A 21,343-nucleotide genomic window follows, 5' to 3' on the forward strand; every position below is an offset into this window, starting at 1 on the left:
TTTTAGAAAAGCAAAGTTCAAACACTGATAACTGAGTTTGGTGGACTAAAATAGTATTCTACATTGGCAGGACACTGAACGCAAATAATAAACATGTAAAAATAATCTCAATTAATATATCTCAAATGGAAACAAAACTTCTAGCAATAAAAAATTATGATGATTTGTCGTTACGCCCCTAGTTCTCCTAAAAGATGAGGTAGGAAACTTAGTGGTGGAAGTCTGAAATAAGGCAGAACTATTGAATGTTTGCTTTGCTTCTGTCTTCACAAGGGAAACATCTGTGTTGCATATTACAGATGCTGGTCTCAGTCTTCTGATTTAAATATTAAATATTTAGTGCAGGAAAGAGTGAAGGCAACTTAAAGGGAAGGTTCAGGGACTATCCGAAAAAAATAAAAATCCCCATCCACTTACCTGGGGCTTCCTCCAGCCCGTGGCAGGCAGGAGGTGCCCTCGGCGCCGCTCCGCAGGCTCCCGGTGGTCTCCGGTGGCGCGCCCGACCTGGCCAGGCCGGCGGCCAGGTCGGGCTCTTCTGCGCTCCAAGGCCCGGCACTTCTGCGTCCCACGCCGGCGCGTTGACGTCATCGGACGTCCTCCGGGCTGTACTGCGCAGGCGCAGAACTACTGCGCCTGCGCAGTACAGCCCGGAGGTAAGTGGATGGGGATTTTTATTTTTTTCGGATAGTCCCTGAACCTTCCCTTTAACTAATAAGGCGCAGGGCACCAATGGCATACATTCTAAGAGAATTAAAGGGACTCGGAGCAGTGCAGAAACTATGGAAAGATGCATATCATTTTAAAGCTCTCTTTCTCCTCTTTCCATTGATATATAAATCGCCGCCCTAAGCCTTTTAGTTTTCGCTATTTTCACGATTGAAATTGCAGCAGCTGCAATTTCGATCGCGAAAATAGAGAAAACTAAAAGGCGTAGGGCAACGATTTAGGGGTCGTCAGAAAGAGAGCTTTAAAATGATATCCATCTTTCCATAGTTACATTGTATTCTGCAGAATGGAGCTGCGGAGTTTGAGAAAAAGTCGCCCTGTGTAATACAATGTAACTATGGAAAGATGGATATTATTTTAAAGCTCTCTTTCTCCTCTTTCTGACGACCCCTAAATCGTCGCCCTACGCCTTTTAGTTTTCTCTATTTTCGCGATCTAAATTGCGGCCGCGGCAATTTCAATCACGAAAATAGCGAAAACTAAAAGGCATAGGGTGGCGGTTTATATATCATTGGAAAGAGGAGAAAGAGAGCTTTAAAATGATATGCATCTTTCCATAGTTTTTGCACTGCTCAGAGTCCTTTTAAGTTCAGCTTTTAATAAACACCTTTATCTCATCGTTTGTGACTCACCTTCAAGTGGGATAGTTCCAGTAGACTGGCATACAGCCCTCATGCTCCCATTATTTAAGAAGAGCAAAAACATTAGATCCGGTAAATTAAAGATTTTGCCATCTGATTAGAAACAGGTGCTTTACAGTAAAAGTGATTAAATGTGGAATGTATTACCACAGCAAGTAGTTATGGCAAATTCTATATCTGCGTTTAAAGGGAGCTTGGATGCTTTCCTTGCGTTGATGGACATCTAAGGCTATAACTCCCAGTGGTGGTAATCCAGGGATTTTATCTGATTGCCATCTGGAGCTATGAAGGAATTTTCTTCCCTTGTAGGGCTAATTGGTCCAGGCCTTGTAAGGGTTTTTTGCCTTCTTCCGGATCAAGTGAGATATGTGAGGGTGTAGGCTAGTTTGTAGCATGTTTTCTGGTTGAACGTAATGCATATATGTCTTTTTTCAACCCAAATAACTATCAAAAGTTTATACTACTAATCACTTACAGAGCACACAGAACCAGGCCAACCATTAGCCAAATAAATTCTTAAAACTAATTTGTACAATCCATTCCCTATTCCCACCAATGCAGCCATTGGGACCCTTTGGCTTTAGGCATTGGTGTCACTTCAGTGCAACAATAAATCAAGATTCCTGGATCTAAAGCCATTTATTATCGATTGCGAAGATCACGTTTTTTTGGTATGACGTCTGACCCAACTGGCTGCATGCTTGTTGTAGAGGAGACTTGAAAAAAAATAATAATAAAGTAGCTTCCATATTGCTCTCAATTTGGGGCTTCCTTTAATTAAGCAGACAATTCAGGTCAGCCAGTAAATTACCGGCCACTAATTTGTCTTAGCAACAGTACACAGAAAGCTTTAAGAAACAAATTAAACAGAAATTCATACACACACACAAGTAAATGAATTGTTCCGCCCAGAGAATAACAAATACGTTCATTATTTTATTGGATAGAAATGATCACCGGTAACATTCATCACAAACCACACAGAAATTCATAAATATACATGTAGACAAAAAAGGAAGAATATTTATTGCCGAAGAGTAAGGCTGCAAAACAAACTTTTAAATAAGTCTCAGATGAGTCCCTAAGGTTCTTTGAATAAATACAAAGGAGAAGAGGAAACTAAGCTGCCCTATAAAACACTCCTGATAAAGTGGCACATGCCCTCGACACACTTACATGTTTAATGAGAGTCAAGATAAATTTGGATATTCATATAAATGCACTTATTAATATACCTATGTTTATGTATGCTAAGTAACCACTTCCTTACTGCCTATACATACATTTCCACTCATATTCATATAAATGCACTTATTAATATACATATGTTTATGTGTGGTAAGTAACCAATTCCTTACTGCCTATACATACATTTCCACTCATATTCATATAAATGCACTTATTAATATACATATGTTTATGTGTGGTAAGTAACCAATTCCTTACTGCCTATACATACAGTTCCATTCTTTTTCTTTTAGCAGTTCTTCTGAACAAAAGTTGATTTACGTACTACCTGTAATGGCTAAAAGTACATACCGGTAGTTCTTTTGCAAGCCTTCAAAACTTTAAACCGTATAGTACTGAGGTGGTTCTGTATCACACCTGAGGAACAAACTTCAAGTTTCAACACCTGGCAAGAGAACTATGTATAGTTAAAGAGACACTGAAGTGAAAATAAAAATATGATATATAAAGATTTGTATGTGTAGTACAGCTAACAAATGAAACATTAGGAGCAGAGACATGAGTCTAATATTGTTTCCAGTACAGGAAGAATTAAGAAATTCCAGTTGTTATCTTTGCAAAAGAGTAATTGAGCTCCATGACTTTCAAAGTCGCAGAGAGCTGTTTTCTGAAGCTTGTTATCTCAACTGTCAGTCACTGTATCTTATTTTTCTCTTCAGAGGACAGGTCAATAGCTCACTGGCCTGCTCTGTAAAATCATTTAGAATGTAGAGTAGTGTGTAAACTGCAACTATTAGATAATTGCAATGTTATAAAAAAAATACCTGAAAATAAAAATGAGAATATTTTCTTTGCTACTAATGTTCTAGTATTTATCCGTACTACACAACCAATTCATTATATCATAATTTTTTTTCCGCTTCAGTGTCTCTTGAAGCCTTGTACACACACTAGATGCTCCTTGGGTGCGGCAGCCAGGTTGGGGCCATTTCTGCCAAGAATGTTGCATATGTACAGTTTTCCCGATCACCCCTGTGGGAAAGAATTACTCCGCCCACCCACTTTATGCCGCACCGTTGTGCAGTCGGCCCACCTCTGCCCTGTATCACAAGGATAAACTGCACACAGACATCGTGCTTTGGTTTCTCTTAGAAACACACACTGTTCTCTTTTCCATTTTTTTTTCTTCATTTCTCTGCTCGCTGAGTAAACTTTATTTAACACTTCCTGGTTAACAAACAGACAACATTGTCACATGACTCTATCAGTGGATAAGCTGTATAAGGGCATATGAATCATCATATCTCTTAACAAGCTGCTTCGTGGTTTCAGTCAGACACTACTGACTGACATTGCCACTACTACCAAAGATATCAGTAGGACTGCCAGGCAACTGGTATTGTGTAAAAGGAAATAAATATGGAAGCTTCCATAAGTCTCACTTCAGATGTTCATTAAAATACTATTTTTAATTTATACTATTAAATATTTAGAGTTATGTTTTATTTTGTTGCACATGCTGTATATACAGCAGTAATATCAAGTCAGCTGCTGCATTTCTCTACCAGAATTCCAGTCTTTTAAGCTATTTAGTTGCCTCCCTAGGAGCTTATCCTTGTAAGCACTCCAAGTCTGAAGAGTGGTGTAGCATTCTCTGATCTTCAGCTCAGTAGGGAAACTGTCAACCAGCTCCTGTGCCACCTGCCTGGACTTCACAGGGGCTTCTGCCATGAACAGTTTGGAAGGTATTAATATGCATTCAGCTCCTTCACTCACCTGCAGATGACATGTAAAATAAACTCAGAAATAAACAAGGCCAAAGAATGAACCTAGGCACTATCAGCCTCTGCTGTACCATCCACTTACTAAAAACATCATACTTCATTATATACCTATGTAACAGAAATTAAAAAAAAGCACATTTACAAGACATGTATTCAAATACAGATGAAACTTAAAATTAGAATATTGTGCAAAAGTCCATTTATTTCAGTGTTGCTTGCAAATTATCGCCTAAGTCATTTTCGCATCGAAAATCCCGTTTTCGAATTCGGCGAATTTTTGCGAAAATCTTCAGAAATATTCGCGTTTTCGACCAGCATCGAAAATTGTATGCGGACGCTTATCCTGAAAAATGTCCGCAATAATCCGCTTGAGAATTTGTTGTATGCGGTCGCTTATGCCCTTATGCGGAAAAATGTCAGCAATAATACGCAAGACAATTTGTATGCGGACGCTTATGCCCTTATACGGAAAAATGTCCGCAATAATACGCAAGCAACACGAAAATGACGGGCATTAGGCGAAAATGAACGCCAAAAAATGTGATCGAAAACTCGCCTGTCGAAACAAAATTAGGCAAAAATTCGGGAATAATTTTTGCATTTTCGCTCATCACTTTCAGTGATTCAGCTTAAAAGATGAAACTAATATGTGAAAGAGGAACAGGTGTATTGGATGAATTAGAGTCTGACACTTTGAGCCTAATGCTAGGAATACACGGGTAGTTTTTTCCGCCCGATTCTCCTCTCAATCGATTTTGCTGCTCGATTCTTCACTCGATTCTCTTATCTTACGCTCGTTTTTTCTTATCTTTTTCCAATCACCTCCAGGGGCGTAGCAATAGGGGGTGCAGAGGTAGCGACCGCATCGGGGCCCTTGGGACAAAGGGGCCCCAAAGGGCTCTCCCTCAAATACAGTATTAGCTCTCTATTGATCCTGTGCTCATAATAATCACTTCTATAGATGCTTTGAATAGTGGTCATCATTAACAAACTGTTCCCCGTCCCCTTCTTGCACCTCTGACACTGTAGATGCCATTGGCAGGTTTTGGTGCGCTGTGTCAATTGTTATGTATAGAGTGCATGGGGGGCCCCATTGTAAAACTTGCATCGGGGCCCACAGCTCCTTAGCTACGCCACTGATCACCTCTATCAGGAATCGAGCAGCAAAAAGATCGAACAGGAGATCGGACATGTCGGATATTATCTATCTAACCATCTATCTGCCGCAAAAACCACCCGTGTATTCCCAGCATTATATATTGAACACTTTCACAATATTCTAATGGTCTGAAATTTAGATTTTGGGGTTCTCATAATCATCAAAATTACAACAAATAGAGGCTTTAAATCACTCGCTTTGCATGTAATGAGTCTATTTCATATATTAGTTTCACCTTCTAAGTTGAATTACTGAAATAAATGAACTTTTGCACAATATTCCAACTTTTCGATTTTCACCTGTATTTGGTAACTATAAGTATCCAACGGGTTCCATCAGCATAGCAAAGTGGATACACTTGCATTTATAGGGTAACATGTGTGTTTACATTGGCAGTGAGGCATACTGTCACAGTACTGAATTTTCCAAATACTTGCGTTGTGTTTGAAGAATAATTTCATTGCACTTTTCTCCACGTAGTGTTAAAGGGGCCTTAGTGACACAAGATCAAGGATTCTAAGCAACTTTTAAGGTACATAATATGCCAGCACAAATATAACAAATATAATATATATAACAGACAAAAAAGGGGGTTGTGGGAGGAGCCCAATGTGTAGTATTTTGTACTCTGTACTCTGGATCACTAGAAATAATTAAATAGAGGTATCTTACCTTTTTTAGATGATCTAGTGATCTAAGACAGTGTTTCTCAACATTTCATTGGTACGTACCCCTTTTTTTAAAACCCTGTACTCACCAAGTACCCCCTAGCATAGTAAACATTATCACAAGTACCCCTTAACAAATATATATTTAATTGTTGTACTTGATAATTGGTTCTAAACAATTTCCAAACATTTACTATTGCTTTTATTTAACCAAATTTGGTGTTGTTTAAATAAGATGTATCATTTTCTAAAACTCCAAATTTGTTATTCTTGGTTAAGTATATCAAGAATAGTGCCATCCGGAACTCGGCCCCAAACAGCAGATATATATATACAAAATGTATTTATTTCATACTGCGGAGATACAACATAGCAATAGCACAACGTTGCGGGCAGAGGCCCTTTGTCAAGTGAAGCACTAGTCCAGTTGTTGTGGACTGCCTTTAGAGGAGTGATGGACCTCTTGCCTAATTAGAACTCACCACATTATACCAATACACATCCCTGAGGCTGGTGGACTGTACCTGTTTATTGTTAAGTATATCTAGCCCGAGTAGCCCCTGGAACCATCAGAAGTACCTCCTTAGGTACGCGTACTACACGTTGAGAACCTAGGATCTAAGATACCTCTATTTAATTATTTCTAGTGATACAGAGTACAGAATATTACAAATTGGGCGCCTTCCACAACCCCTTTTTTGTCTAGTGTCTAGGCACCTCCTTTGTAGTCTTTCCAAATTTGTAGTCACCTACAACTAGGAAAAACCTGAGGAGAGCAACCGACCAGGATTTGGAGGATCTGGGATACTGAGTGGGAAGGGTTATTTCCTCTTAGGCAAATACAGTGGTTGCAAATCTTGCAACTCACCTTTCTGAGTATCCATTACCCACAAATTCTGTTTATTTTCTACCACCTAACGATACTACACCTGCTCTTGGTTTTCTTTTCACATTATAATTTATAAGTATCAGGGCCCATATGAAATTAACATTTTCTTCTGAGTTTTCTCCTAGGTGGTATTTTTAAACTTGTCAATAAATGCCTTTTAAGCTACCGGAAAGCAAGAAAGTACTCAAAATAATTTTGATAGTGCTTTTTCATTTACCTTTTGGTACTCTTCTAGTTGAAAAGTTCTGCAAAGTTATTTTAAATAGAAGATAAAAAATTATCTACTAGGAGAAAACTCAGGTGAAAAAGTAAATTGCATATCCGATCTTACTCAGAGGTACACACCTAGCCGCTCACTCCGCTCTTCCAATGAACTTCGCCTAACCACCCCCCGCATCACCCAGTCCCATGCACGCCTCCAGGACTTCTCAAGAGCTGCTCCAACACTATGGAACTCCCTACCTCCACCCATTAGGGCAGCCCCCTCCTTCAACATCTTCAAGAAAGCCCTCAAAACTCACCTTTTCACTCTGGCCTACTACCCCTCACAAGTGCTCTAAACCTACAGCTGAACTCTGGTCCCCTACCATTTGTGTCCTTACCTCTCCCTCTAGATTGTAAGCCTTTGGGCAGGGTCCTCCTCCTTTTGTGTCCTACCTGATCTGGCACCTCCATTACTGTGAACCCATGCCATGCATTTGAGTGTACCTAACTTGCCTAATCTCCATGCTCCCATCCAGTGACTGACTAAGCATTACCTTGTACTCATACTGTGCTGTGTGATCTGGTTTTCTTGTATCCCTGTATTGTCTTATTGCTGTATGTCACCCCTAAATATTGTCTGTAACCTAAATTAATGTTCAGCGCTGCGTAATATGTTGGCGCTTTATAAATACAATAAATAATAATAATAATAATAATAATAATATGGGCCCAGGACTCCTGTTTGAGGAATCTGGGTAACTTGAAAAATAGCGACAAATATAACAGGAGCTGGAAACCGAATGCAAAAGAGACATCAGTTCCACATTTTGCAATACATGCTCTCAATAGGGATCATCAATGAGATGCAAATCATTTCTCCTAGCATTTACATTTCATGTAAATTATGTACAGCTTGAAATTGGACCAATCAGAATAATTTCCTGTCAAATTTTATTGGTCAAATTCAAGCGATATAACATTCACATGAAACGTGAATTCAAAGAGAAATTGAATTCCTAGTTCTCAAGGATGTCCTCCTCACATGCAGGCTGACACCGCCCACCACCAACCCCTCCCACCCCCCCCCCCCCCTCTCTACCCAATATTTGTGGAAAAACTCTAATATTCATATATTACATATTTATTTCACTTAACGAGGTTTTCTAATGAAAGGCTGTGAAACAGGTTAGGACAGGTGTGTGTTTGTTTGCAGCACCTGACTTCAATGCCATGCATTATACAAATTGGTCAGCAACATAGTAATTTGTCTGTAGAATGAAATCAGAGGGCTCTTACCTAATAAGCTTTAGATGAGTGTTGAAATAAGGGGCTAAGCGTGCTGGAGAATTGGTTGCTCACTGCAATGCTAGTTGTTACCCCAAATGAGTCCTTTGGGATCTCATTATTCATAAATATGGCAATTAAAATATTCAGCAGACTTAAGTCTGAATGCATTGTGGCTTCCGGATCATGGCAATATTATTATACTGAGCTTGTTAAAATAATCTTATTGCTGAATCATCACAGTGTTATTTGTACAGACAAGTTCAGTGAAGTTCAGGATTTTTCTTCTGTCATCATGAAACATCAAAAGTGAATAAAATCCTCAAGAGCAACATATATTCTCAGCAATCTATAAACATATCAATTTGTAACTATTTATTACAGAAGTAACTTGTATCCTGGTTCAATGACACAGAGTGAAAGTCAAATCTGTTTAGTAACTACAGTATAGGCAGTTAGTTCTCTCAGTGAAAACCAAGGAGTACCCAGACTGGTGACCCAGAACAACCTGGAAAGTATAAAGGGCTAAAAGAGACCAAAAACAAAGCTAAATGTAATTTTGCCTTGTTAAAGTGGTATAAAACCCTGACATAATATTCAATAAAAACATGTTTTCCTACTTTTTATATGCCATACGGTTATCATATTCGCATTTGTGCATAGGTATTATTATTCATTTAGAAATTAAAAGTTCCCAAAAGTACAGTTTTTTGCTTTGAGAGCTGCCTTTGTATTTTATTCATAACTGTTTTTATTCATGTTTCTATTGAAGGCAGAAATGCTTTCAGTGTCTCTCTGTGTCCAGAAGCTTCTGCACAGTCAGAGAATGTGTCACATTCCTCCTCACTTGATACAATTAAGTAAACACAAGATAACATTTTCTACACTTTGGACGCGTCCAGATTTCTCTGCACTGAACTTTCAAGACCTGTGTTTAACTAATTGAATGCTGTTCTAGTAAAAAAAAAAAAATAGTGGTAGTATAATATATGCTGTAAATATTTTTTTAGAGCAAAGAAGAAATTCTGGGTTTCATTCAACTTTAAAACAGGAAGTATTTGCGATAATTCAGCTTGAAGTGAGCAACTGTAGTTACCCATGATGCATCACTCCTGAATATGCAAATCATCTATTTATGCCCCTGGAAGTACAAATGGTAAAAAAAAAAATCTGCCTGCTCTCAAAATCTACCACAGTGAATATTAGAATTCACCCAAGCATCTCACTAAGTTCATGAACTGGAGACAGGTGATATACTGTATGAACCGTCATCCCTAAGGCTATACAAGACTTCTATAATCTCAGATAAAAAAAAAATCTGAGACAAAACTATTTTAAGCTCAACAGTGCTTATTCTTTACTCAATTTTTATGTAACAGTCAGTTAATCTTATGTGAAGGGCAAATAGTCATTTCATGTAAACCCAAAAAAAGAGCACCAAATAAATCAATAAACCCCATATTATTGCAAACAGCACTGAAGATGCAGAAATGCATGATTAATTGTGAATACTATGCATTCCTATCAGTGCTATTAATGAGTTTCCTCACCTTCTGTCATTATTGAAATCTGACTTCTAGATATAATGGTTTACTAGGGTCATTCATGTTAATGATACGAATAGTCCAGTAACATGCATGGCAGTGGGCACTAAGGGTTAACGTCTGGTGCTCCACCTGCGCTAGTAATGGTAAAATTGCCATGCACTCCCTGTGCACAACAACTTTTCCAGAATTTAGTGTATCAGTCCCACTATGTAAGGTAAATCTCTCCTTGACTACTCTCCTTGTATGTGCTAGAACCTTTGTTCCCTCAGAGGGATTCCTACTGGCTATATGGAGGTTCTGTTTTCAGGAAAAGTAATTGACCCATTACTCCACCTGGATTAATTGTAGCAATACATACTGCTTTATTGTATAACAATACCAGAGCTACAACAGTGTGGAATTTCGGTATACCAAGACCTTTCTCAAATGCTAGCCCCCCTTTTAACCACTTCCGGATTCCAGGTGGTTTGGCTGATCTGTGCTGCGGGGGCTCTTCAGCCCGCAGCACAGATCAGACATCAGGCAGGGCGATCAGATTTCCCCCCTTTTTTCCCCACTAGGGGGATGTCCTGCTGGGGGGGTCTGATCGCCGCCGCGCTGCTGTGCCTAGCGGGGGGGGCTCCTCAAAGCCCCCCTCCGCAGCACTAGTCCTCCCTCTGCCTCCTTCCCTGCCTCTCCCGTCCCCTGTGTGCAGTGCAGGACGGAAAGCTGTCCTGCGCCGGATAGGATAGGCTTTAGCCTATCAGATGCCGGCGATCCCCGGCCAATCAGAGGCCGGGGATCGCCGATCTCCTCTACGGCGCTGCTGCGCAGCAGCGCCGTATATATGTAAACACCCTGGCGAAGATCTCCCCCGCGTGTTTACATTTACCCTGCGGCTCGGCGGCTCGCAGGGTGTTCACGGAGACACCCTCCGTGAACTGACATGGAACATCGTTTCCATGCAATCCACTTCAGGATTCAGGGGCGTAGTTAAGCGTACGCAGAATCCTGAAGTGGTTAAAGATCTTGGTTGACCGAAAAGTTATACTGTTGTAGCAGGGACGGATCTAGGGGGGGGGGGGGGGGCAGACAGGTCTCTTGCCCCAGGCGCAGTTTGTTGAATTCTTAAAAAGGCGGCAACATTTGGATGGGGAATGGCAGTTTAGGCGCCAAAACCTGATCTTTAGACATCAACACCTGACCTTTAGGCGCCAAAACTGGATGGGGAATGGCAGTTTAGGTGCCAAAACCTGACCTTTAGGCGCCAAAACTGGATGGGGAATGGCAGCTTAGGTGCCAAAACCTGACCTTTAGGCACCAAAACCTGACCTTGCCCAAGGCGCAACTTGGTCTAGAGATCCGTCCCTGTGTTGTAGCACTGGTACTGTGTTGCAAAAAAGTATTATTGCCACAATAAATCCAGGTGGAGTCCTAGGTCAATTAATTTTCATGTGAACTGTTGGCCCCTGAGGATATACTTGGAATGGCTTTCTATGGACGTTCTCTTTATTCAGTGCAGAAGACCAGGCTGGATCTTAATGGAAAAGGAAGCAGAGCAGAAATTCCATGGTCACTATGGGAAAGTAATTAATTCTAGTACTAATTCACCTCAGTAAAGTTTTTATGACATAGTGTAGTGACGATCGTTGATTGTTAATTGAATTGACTTTGGATAAGCATTCCTAATTACGCATGAATTTATGCGTAATTTATGTGTAATTTCGTGTGGACTTTGGCGGTGAACAGCAAAGCCTCCATACATGCTATTGCTACCAAAATTGATATATATATATATATATATATATATATATATATATATATATATATATATATATATATATATAAATATATATATATATATATATATAAATATATATATATATATAGGAGAACAGTCGGAACAAGGCAAAAAAAAGGGAATTTTTCAAAAAGACCTAGTAGTTTTTTTTAGAAAATTGTTTTTAAATATACACAGAAAAATGTTTTTTAAACTCATAAAAATTACAGTTTAAAACACATTTTTCTTAGTATTTTTAAATTCGATTTTCTTCAAACTACAAGGTCTTTTTGAAAAATTATTTTATTGAATTGTACCCACTATTCTCCTTAACATATGTAGCAATAGCCTAGCAATTTGGTAGCAGTAGCATATATGGGGGCTTTCCTATTCACCGCCAAAGTCGGCACATATGCGTAATTACAAATGCTTCCCATTACATACGGAATGAATTACACTTTTCCCCACATTACGATTACGATGCGTAAAAGCGAACTACGATGCATAATTACGCATATACATGATTTCTGCTCATCCCTAACATATTGTAGCTTGTCTTTTTATTGCGTACTGATTAGTATGCCGCCAGTGAGTTATGTGCAGGGTGAGCTGAATGACGGCTTACCCTGCTGCCGCTCAAATCCCCGGTGGCACAAAATACTATACCTCCCCTGAGTCGTCGCAACTCGGAGGTAGAATTAATTCGGGGTCTGGCGACTAGCATTAGTGCTATAGCGGCGCCTAGCTCAGGTGCTCGGCAACAAGCACCAAAACCACCTACTTTGTTTTAATGTGAGAGGAAATATCTTTTAAAATGTCTGTGGGAGTCTATTGAAATATACGTAAAACATAAGATTGTCACCAGTATAGTTGATGTGGCGCATGGATAGCTTTCCTAAAAGGATCATCACTCCAGTTCCAGTTTCACACTCTTGTATTTACCATGGCACAATTTATGCATTCAAGTCAAAAGAAACTGTATTGTAAAAAAAAAGCCAGATACTTACCTAAGGAGAGGGAAGGCTCTAGGTCCTAATGAGCCTTCCCTCTCCTCTTCCGGTGCCCTCAGTGCAGCGCTAGCTTTCCCATTTGAATCCGATGCCGCGGGGGACTTTGGAAGTCATCAGGAGCCGAGTCCTACCAAAGACAGGCAGCTCCATACTGAGCACACAAGATTGCGCGCTCGGGCTTCCGAAGACTTCCGAAGCCTCTCTTCGGTGTTGGAGACCGCAGCATTTCACCAAATTGGTTGAATGCTGCTACAGGGGACCCAGAGCTTCAACGGGACCCAGGAAAGGAGCGGGAAGGCTCTACAGGACCCTGAGCCTTCTGTTATGATCGCTTCTGCAGCGTTTACTGCTGACTGCAGTGGTATTGCAAACCAAGCAGTTCTAATGTCATTACATGCATTTGCTTGCATAGTTTGGTTTGCACTTAAACTAGTTGCTGATTCCATCTGCAGTCGCTCTGAAGTTAATGACAGTTTAATATGCTTTTGTGTAAACAAACATTGTCTGCTGCAGTGGAGTGGCGGTCCCTTTCCTGCAGGCTGCATATCATTGTCTGCCTTTTCCTGCTATCAGCCTGTGATTAATTACCATTCACTTGTGTGGGAATCTGCAGGTCTGCTCCCATTGGATGACCTCAGTATAAAGAACTGCTTCCTGCAATGCCTCATGGGCTACCATAGTCTCAGATTCTATCTGTTACTCTGCTCGTGCCCCACCTCGTTCCTGGTCCGTGTGGACTGCGCTGACTCCTGCGAAGGGGTCAGCGAGTCCTCCTAGTTCTGCTCTTGTTCTAGAAGTTGTTACTTGCTTGTCTTGTGTCATATATTGGTTCATCGCCAATATATACACATACTTGCACATTTTGTTATTTTCCTTGTATTCGTGTTACGTTGATACATCAGTGTCGCTGATATATACGTACACGAACTGTTTATATCCTGTGTTCCGTTAGTCAGCGTTCCAGCACGCTGAGCTAGTTATCCTGTTCCTGGTCCTGTTTGTGGATTGCGTTCATCTCTGCGAAGAGATAGCGAATCCTTCTGAGTCCTGTTCCCTGTATTACTCCAGTCTTAGTCAGAGTTCCTGCTTATGTCATATATCGGTTCATTGCCGATATATACATATGTTAGTCAGACGTTACAAATAGTTTCATTGATAGCTGTAATTGTAATACGCTAGGAAATCATACTTATTGTATATTTATCTGTGTTACGTTCATCTATCTTGATCCTGCTATTTCCTGACTATCCTGTCCTGTCTTTGTGAGGCACGCCATTGCTGCAAACGCATTGGCTGCCTCATTCCAGTCTGTTTTATTGTGGACGCTTGCTGTCACTAAGTAGTGGCTAGTTAAGCAAGCGTTCATTCTGTCTACCTGTCCTGATCTCCTCAGTCCTGGTTTATGCGCTCAGCGCTACTTTGCGCTGAGACGTTATTACGAAAGTGTTGTTTGTGGCTGTTCGGATCTGCACCGGCTCTGTGCACCACAATCTCCTATTGGAGTCAGTCCTCTCCTCCACTAAACTGGGGATATCCTGATTCCTTGTGCTAGTGTGTGTACCTCCGTCACGTCAGCTTATGTGTTGCATGCTGACTGTGGAGAATACACCTCCAAGCTTAACATTATGGTAGCCCCATTACCAATCCCCATTGTGGGGGGGGGGGGTCCCAGCAAAAATGACACTGTTTGTTATGGTTCCTGTTCCTTTAAGAAATTTGAGAGACTCAATTCTGAAACAGAAAATGAGTTTTTTTCTGAATGTACCAGGTTCCTGGCCAATCCCGAGCTCCAGGCTACTCCTGTTTCAACGTGGGCCCCCCAGCTAGTTTATGTTTTATTTAAGGGAAGATTGTTTCAGTGGGCCTACGATGTCTTGGATCATACCAATTTAAAAGAGAGACCACTGGAATTTCTAGCGTTTGTGATCCATAACTGGCTGCGCAAAACCGATTTGCCTAGCCCTTTTGATAAGCTCCTGGCAGCTTGTCAATCAGCTGCTCCTTCTACTGCCTACAAAAATAATCAGCAAGCAGATAATTGTTCTGATAACTTTTCTTCTGCTAAGGCAGCAGGGTCTAAAGCCAAACGTAAACGCTCCAAAAGAAAAGCGTTACAATCAGCGGAGTCGTTGCCCTTGGCGACTGCGCATCAGATCTGTAATGAGACTCCGCCAGTAGCAGATAATGAAATTCAGTCACCATTCAGGGGAGTCAAATGGACCTATGAAACTACTAATGAACTTTCATTGCTAGCCAGGGAAAATAAAAGTTCTTGTTTAAATGAATTATCTGAATATGATTATGAAGATATATTACAGAGTATTGAACAGATCAATTTATTCGTGCAGCAAGGGAAATTTGCATACACTACAGTTCAACACTTGCTACAGGTATTGGAGATCCTTAGGAATAAGAAATCGGCCAATCACCTGCTAAATAACCCAATGTATGTTTCTGCCACTAACACATTTGCAAACTATGATCAGCCGGAATGCTCAGCTGTTAAATATGCATGGGATCCTCCGTTTGAGAAAGGAAAGATGGAAGCCCTGGTCTATGAATGGAAGAAAGATGCAAGTTCATTTTGTCAGTTTTACAGTGCAAAAAGTGAATTAGTATTGAATGCATGCATTAAGTCTGCCTATAACCTAATAAAAACTGGTGTGTGTGGGTATGACTTTGTGGCTCCATTGATCGATGTGTGGAAGATGATTTTGGACGATTTTTATGCGATTCAATCAGTTGACACCAGGGAAGACACACTGTCAATTGGAGACTGTCCCACTTCTCCAGTTACTGAGTCCCTGCCATGTCTTGTGAATGTTCCTGTAACTCCACCCTGTACCATGGATAACTCAGTGTTACTTCCCAGTAAAACAGAAGCCACTGATACTTTCTTAACTTTGCCCTGCACAAATTTCTCAGCAGAGAATCCAGAGGTCCTGCCGACTTCTGAGTCCAGCCTAGCCAGTACTCATGAGTCTTTGTTCAGTGAAACAGACATTAGAAAATCTTTGCCTGCCTCTGCAAACACTTCTGTAGAATTTACCTGTGTTAATAAAGTTCAACTCCTGTCTGATCCAGCAGATGCCAATAGATGCACTACATTAGTTTCTGAGTCCCAGCAATCCTGTCTAGAAACCTCAGAACCCCAGCATCTGAATTTTCCAATTTTACAATTGAATAGTGCTTCAGATGCACAAATTTTGTGTCTTGATCTTCCTGTCTCTACACCTCGCTCTAGTTTCATGAATAGCTCAGAGCATCTGCTATGTGAACCTGAAATCGTAGAATTATTACCTTGTTCAGAAAATGTTCCAGTGAATTTGCCCTGTACCATGAATTGTGCAGTAGATTTCTCCAATGAAACTCAGGTCACAGAATCATTATGCTGTCCAGCAGGTGCTTCCATGGTTTTGCCCTGCAATATGGACTGTTCAGTGATCCTGTCCAGTGAAGCTGTGGTCGCAGAGTCTTATGCTTCACCCAGTACTTTGGATACTTCAAACCCTCTAGCAGAGGAGTCTGAGGCACTGCTTACCTCAGTTGGTGTTGCAGTAATATTCACTTGTCTAGCAGCTGTTTTGGAATTACAGTCTGCTCTAATAAAACTTGATGAATTTCTGCCCAGCAAAGCAGAAGCCATTGAAATATTGTCCTCGTCAGCAAGTGTGTTAGATACCTTGCCCTGTACACAGTCTGATTTAACCAATATTGTTGAGTCCCTCTCCAGTGTTGTAACAGCCGAGGAACTCCAGCCCTGTCCTCTGAATGTTTCAGAAGTCTTGCCCTGTAACATGGATAATTCTGACTCGCTGGAAAAAATAGTAGAGATCTCAGAATTTCAGTCCGGGTTAATGAGTGTTTCTGAAACCCAGCCCTGTATCCTGGAAAATTCTGGTTTTCTGCCCGGTGTGGCAGTAGTTCCAGAGTCCCCTTCCTGTCCAGTGAGTTTCTCAGTTTTGCCTAGTTCAGTGGGGATTGCTGCAATATTGACTTGTTTTGCAGCCCTTCATGAGCTCCAGTCCAGTGTATTTGATGAGTCTCTGTCTAGTCCAGAAGAAGCTATGGGAACCCTGTCTAGTTCAGTGCATACATCAGAAGATTTGCCCTGTCTTGTAAATGCCCCTGAACATGATTTGTTAATAACCCTGCTGGAATCAGCGACATCTAAGTCTGATCCTGCAGTTTTTAGTGAGAATCCAGTAACTGTGAAGTCTAGTCATGATGATTTTTTTTTGCCCAGTTCTGGTTTCGGTCCTGTCTTGACTGACTTTGAGGTTCGCAGTTCCTTGACATGCCCAGAGGTTTCTCTTGTGCCGGTGTTCCCAGATGTGCTTCGTATGCCAGAGTGCCCAGATGTGTCTGTGTTAGCGTGCTCACGTGCTTCCCTAGTGGAGACATGTTCTGATGTTGCCGGTTGGCCTGCATGCCCGGAGATGGTTCTGGTCCCTAAAAGCCCTGATCTTGATGTTTGTCCTTGTGACCCTGACTCTGGAGTTGCCCTGGGTTCCATAGGGGTTCTTGATAGTTCTCCATGTGAGCCTAAGGGGCGTTCTGACCTGTGGGGATCTCTTTGGAGCTTCCAAGTGTTCTGGGAGATCTCTGAGGAAACTTGTCCTGGTACCTTGGACTGGTTCAACAGTGGGTTTTGTGTTGGTAAGGACAGTTCCGGTGGGCATTGCAAAGGCTTTGGCGTTTTTAGACAGTCCTTGGAAGGCGGTGGGTATCGCGCAGAGAGTTTCTTGGGGTTGTTTTCTGGAAGTCGTGGTTCTGATGGGTGTCACACTGAGGCTTGTAGTGCTGACGGGCATGGTTCGGTAGGTTCTGGTTCCAATTGGTCTAGTTTTGGTGAGACTGATTCGGGAATTTGGTTTTGTCGGGCTGATCCGACCTTCATGAATTTTCAGTCAGATCAGTTTGCTGGATTTCCCACTTCTGATTTTTTGGTTTGGGTGGTTCAGGAGAAATATGTCAGTTTTCATAGGCGTCCAGAGGCCGCGTTTAAGGGAGGGGGTACTGTTATGATCGCTTCTGCAGCGTTTACTGCTGACTGCAGTGATATTGCAAACCAAGGAGTTCTAATGTCATTACATGCATTTGCTTGCATAGTTTGGTTTGCACTTAAACTAGTTGCTGATTCCATCTGCAGTCGCTCTGAAGTTAATGACAGTTTAATATGCTTTTGTGTAAACAAACATTGTCTGCTGCAGTGGAGGGGCGGTCCCTTTCCTGCAGGCTGCATATCATTGTCTGCCTTTTCCTGCTATCAGCCTGTGATTAATTACCATTCACTTGTGTGGGAATCTGCAGGTCTGCTCCCATTGGATGACCTCAGTATAAAGAACTGCTTCCTGCAATGCCTCATGGGCTACCATAGTCTCAGATTCTATCTGTTACTCTGCTCGTGCCCCACCTCGTTCCTGGTCCGTGTGGACTGCGCTGACTCCTGCGAAGGGGTCAGCGAGTCCTCCTAGTTCTGCTCTTGTTCTAGAAGTTGTTACTTGCTTGTCTTGTGTCATATATTGGTTCATCGCCAATATATACGCATACTTGCGCATTTTGTTATTTTCCTTGTATTCGTGTTACGTTGATACATCAGTGTCGCTGATATATACGTACACGAACTGTTTATATCCTGTGTTCCGTTAGTCAGCGTTCCAGCACGCTGAGCTAGTTATCCAGTTCCTGGTCCTGTTTGTGGATTGCGTTCATCTCTGCGAAGAGATAGCGAATCCTTCTGAGTCCTGTTCCCTGTATTACTCCAGTCTTAGTCAGAGTTCCTGCTTATGTCATATATCGGTTCATTGCCGATATATACATATGTTAGTCAGACGTTACAAATAGTTTCATTGATAGCTGTAATTGTAATACGCTAGGAAATCATACTTATTGTATATTTATCTGTGTTACGTTCATCTATCTTGATCCTGCTATTTCCTGACTATCCTGTCCTGTCTTTGTGAGGCACGCCATTGCTGCAAACGCATTGGCTGCCTCATTCCAGTCTGTTTTATTGTGGACGCTTGCTGTCACTAAGTAGTGGCTAGTTAAGCAAGCGTTCATTCTGTCTACCTGTCCTGATCTCCTCAGTCCTGGTTTATGCGCTCAGCGCTACTTTGCGCTGAGACGTTATTACGAAAGTGTTGTTTGTGGCTGTTCGGATCTGCACCGGCTCTGTGCACCACAATCTCCTATTGGAGTCAGTCCTCTCCTCCACTAAACTGGGGATATCCTGATTCCTTGTGCTAGTGTGTGTACCTCCGTCACGTCAGCTTATGTGTTGCATGCTGACTGTGGAGAATACACCTCCAAGCTTAACACCTTCCCTCTCCTTAGGTGAGTATCTGGCTTTTTTTTTACAATACGGTTCCATTGACTTTAGCACTCTTACTGCATATTTACCCAAATATAATTTATCATCACAGATAATTTACAATACTTACCAGGCTAAACCGTAGCTTTGATGATTTGTCCATTGTTTCTGCAAGGCCCTAACATGGGGAGAGAAGAAAAACATTGAAAATACATAATAAGGAAAGATGGTGGACGAAACCATCACATTTATATTGCACATTACAATGTGGACATTACACACTAATTTTTAGTTGTAGACACTACACATTAATTAGTCATGTAATTTATCTCTAGGTAGCCCTAAATGGATGCCTATAATTGACTTGATAGAAAAATTAGACATTTCAGCATCAAACCATGCTACACGGGGACATTATAATGTTCCCAAAAATGGTACACAAACTAGCAATAGCAATGTAACAATATAAGGATATTTATACCTGTTAAGTCATTGAGTCCATATGGTGGGGGAGAAGAGCACATGGGTGGGCTGCCGAAAAGGCTTACAATCAATGCAGTGAAAAGATGCCTGTAGGATTCCTTTATGAATAAATTTCAGGAGTTCAAAATTATATTCTTGCCACTAAATGTTTCTTACAATATTTTAGGGCTTGTCCAAATGGGAATTTGTATTCAGTTCGCATTTGAGTTGATACTGAATGGATACACAATTTTCATTTGCATTTGAATCATGGTATTTGTCTTTCAATAAGCATTTCATTTGCTTTTGAATAGTGTTTTATTTCAATAGGGGTTGGTCACAGCCACTGACTCAATTCAATATATCTAGCAAAGTACTAGTGATATAGCGAACATCAAATTTTCAGTTTGCGAAGGCAAATTTTCCACATAAGTTCAGAACAGGTGAATCGGGCGAACCGCCATAGACTTCAATAGACTTCAACACCTGGACTGTGGCATGCCAGAGGGGGATCCAAGGCAAAAGTCCTACCAAAAATTACATAGTTGACGCAGAGTCATGTTTTAATCTCTAAAGGGCAGAAATCATAGTACATTCCTAAATTTGTGGAATTAAGTGCTTTAAAATGTCCGGCATGCATACACGGTTGTAAGGTAGTGTAAGGCTTAGGCCCGGTTCAAACTGACAGATGAAACACCGCGTTTAATACACCACAAACAACCGCAAAGGGCTTTAGTGATAACATCAGGTGAGCAAATCATTGATTTTACTAGTTAATACCTCCAGGACAGAAATGTTAGTCCTCTCGGTGGCAATCTTTGTGTAGAGGTGTGTAGTGGCCGCCGTGCTTATGCACATGTTTGCAGAAGTGCAGGTGATTATGGCTTTCCACTCCCTATGTTCAGGCTGAGGTAGTTCAATGACAGTTAAGTGATCAAAAAAACACTGATTCTGCTCTGACGCCTTATACAGGGGCAGTAGTGGATACTAAATGCCAGTAGTGGTGGTGAAGGATTATTGGGTTATGGTTGGTGCACTCTCCAACAGTTAACGTGTGCACTGGACAAAGAGGATTTCAATATAACAACAGCAAGAAAAAGAAAAACAGCCCTTAGAAGGGTGGACTACTGTAGCACTAAGCACTGACTGCACCTGTCTGCAACAGCTAAAGTGCACTGTGTGGACACACTGAACAGCAATATTACAAGATCAAAACACAGCCTTTAGAAGGCTACGTTATGCAGATGGTGAACTGGTACTGTAGCAACAAGAAACTCCACTGGGGACACAGTGCACAGGTCTAACTAATGCTCCCTAATAGCAGTACAGCTCTATCCTTAGTCTCCTTCACAGCACCAACAGTCAGAGTGTAAAATGGCTGCAGTGCTGGCTTTCTGATAGGTGAAGGGGGGTCCAGGTAGGAGGGATAGCTGATTGGCTGCTATGTGTCTGCTGACTCTGCGGTGAGGAGTCAATTTTTGGCTCCATTATAATATATAGGGGGTGAATCGATAAATTATGCAATGTGTAAAAGTTCATCTCGGATCCACTTTAAGTTAATATGTATGACCTTTAACCAACTGTAGTGAAAGGGGCTGCTGTGTGCACGATGTATAGACTCTGTGTATATAAGTGTGTGAAGGATTAACCACTTCACCTCTAATGTTTTCTCCCTTCAACACCAGAGCAATTTTCACATTTTAACA

General features: G+C 41.3%; 1 protein-coding gene across 1 annotated transcript in view; it reads right to left on the bottom strand.

The window, feature by feature from the left end:
• Positions 1 to 4,016: 4,016 nt before the first annotated feature.
• Positions 4,017 to 21,343, bottom strand: part of LOC137561579 (uncharacterized) — a 71,951-nt gene continuing 54,624 nt past the window's right edge. The window contains exons 8-9 of the mRNA XM_068272923.1: positions 19,306 to 19,353; positions 4,017 to 4,331 (exon numbers count right to left, since the gene is read on the bottom strand). Coding sequence (XP_068129024.1) covers positions 4,095 to 4,331; positions 19,306 to 19,353 — 285 coding nt within the window. The 3' untranslated portion in view covers positions 4,017 to 4,094. The remainder of the gene's footprint in view (positions 4,332 to 19,305; positions 19,354 to 21,343) is intronic.

This window comes from Hyperolius riggenbachi, chromosome 1 (genome assembly GCF_040937935.1).
Source record: "Hyperolius riggenbachi isolate aHypRig1 chromosome 1, aHypRig1.pri, whole genome shotgun sequence".
Lineage (NCBI taxonomy): Eukaryota > Metazoa > Chordata > Amphibia > Anura > Hyperoliidae > Hyperolius > Hyperolius riggenbachi.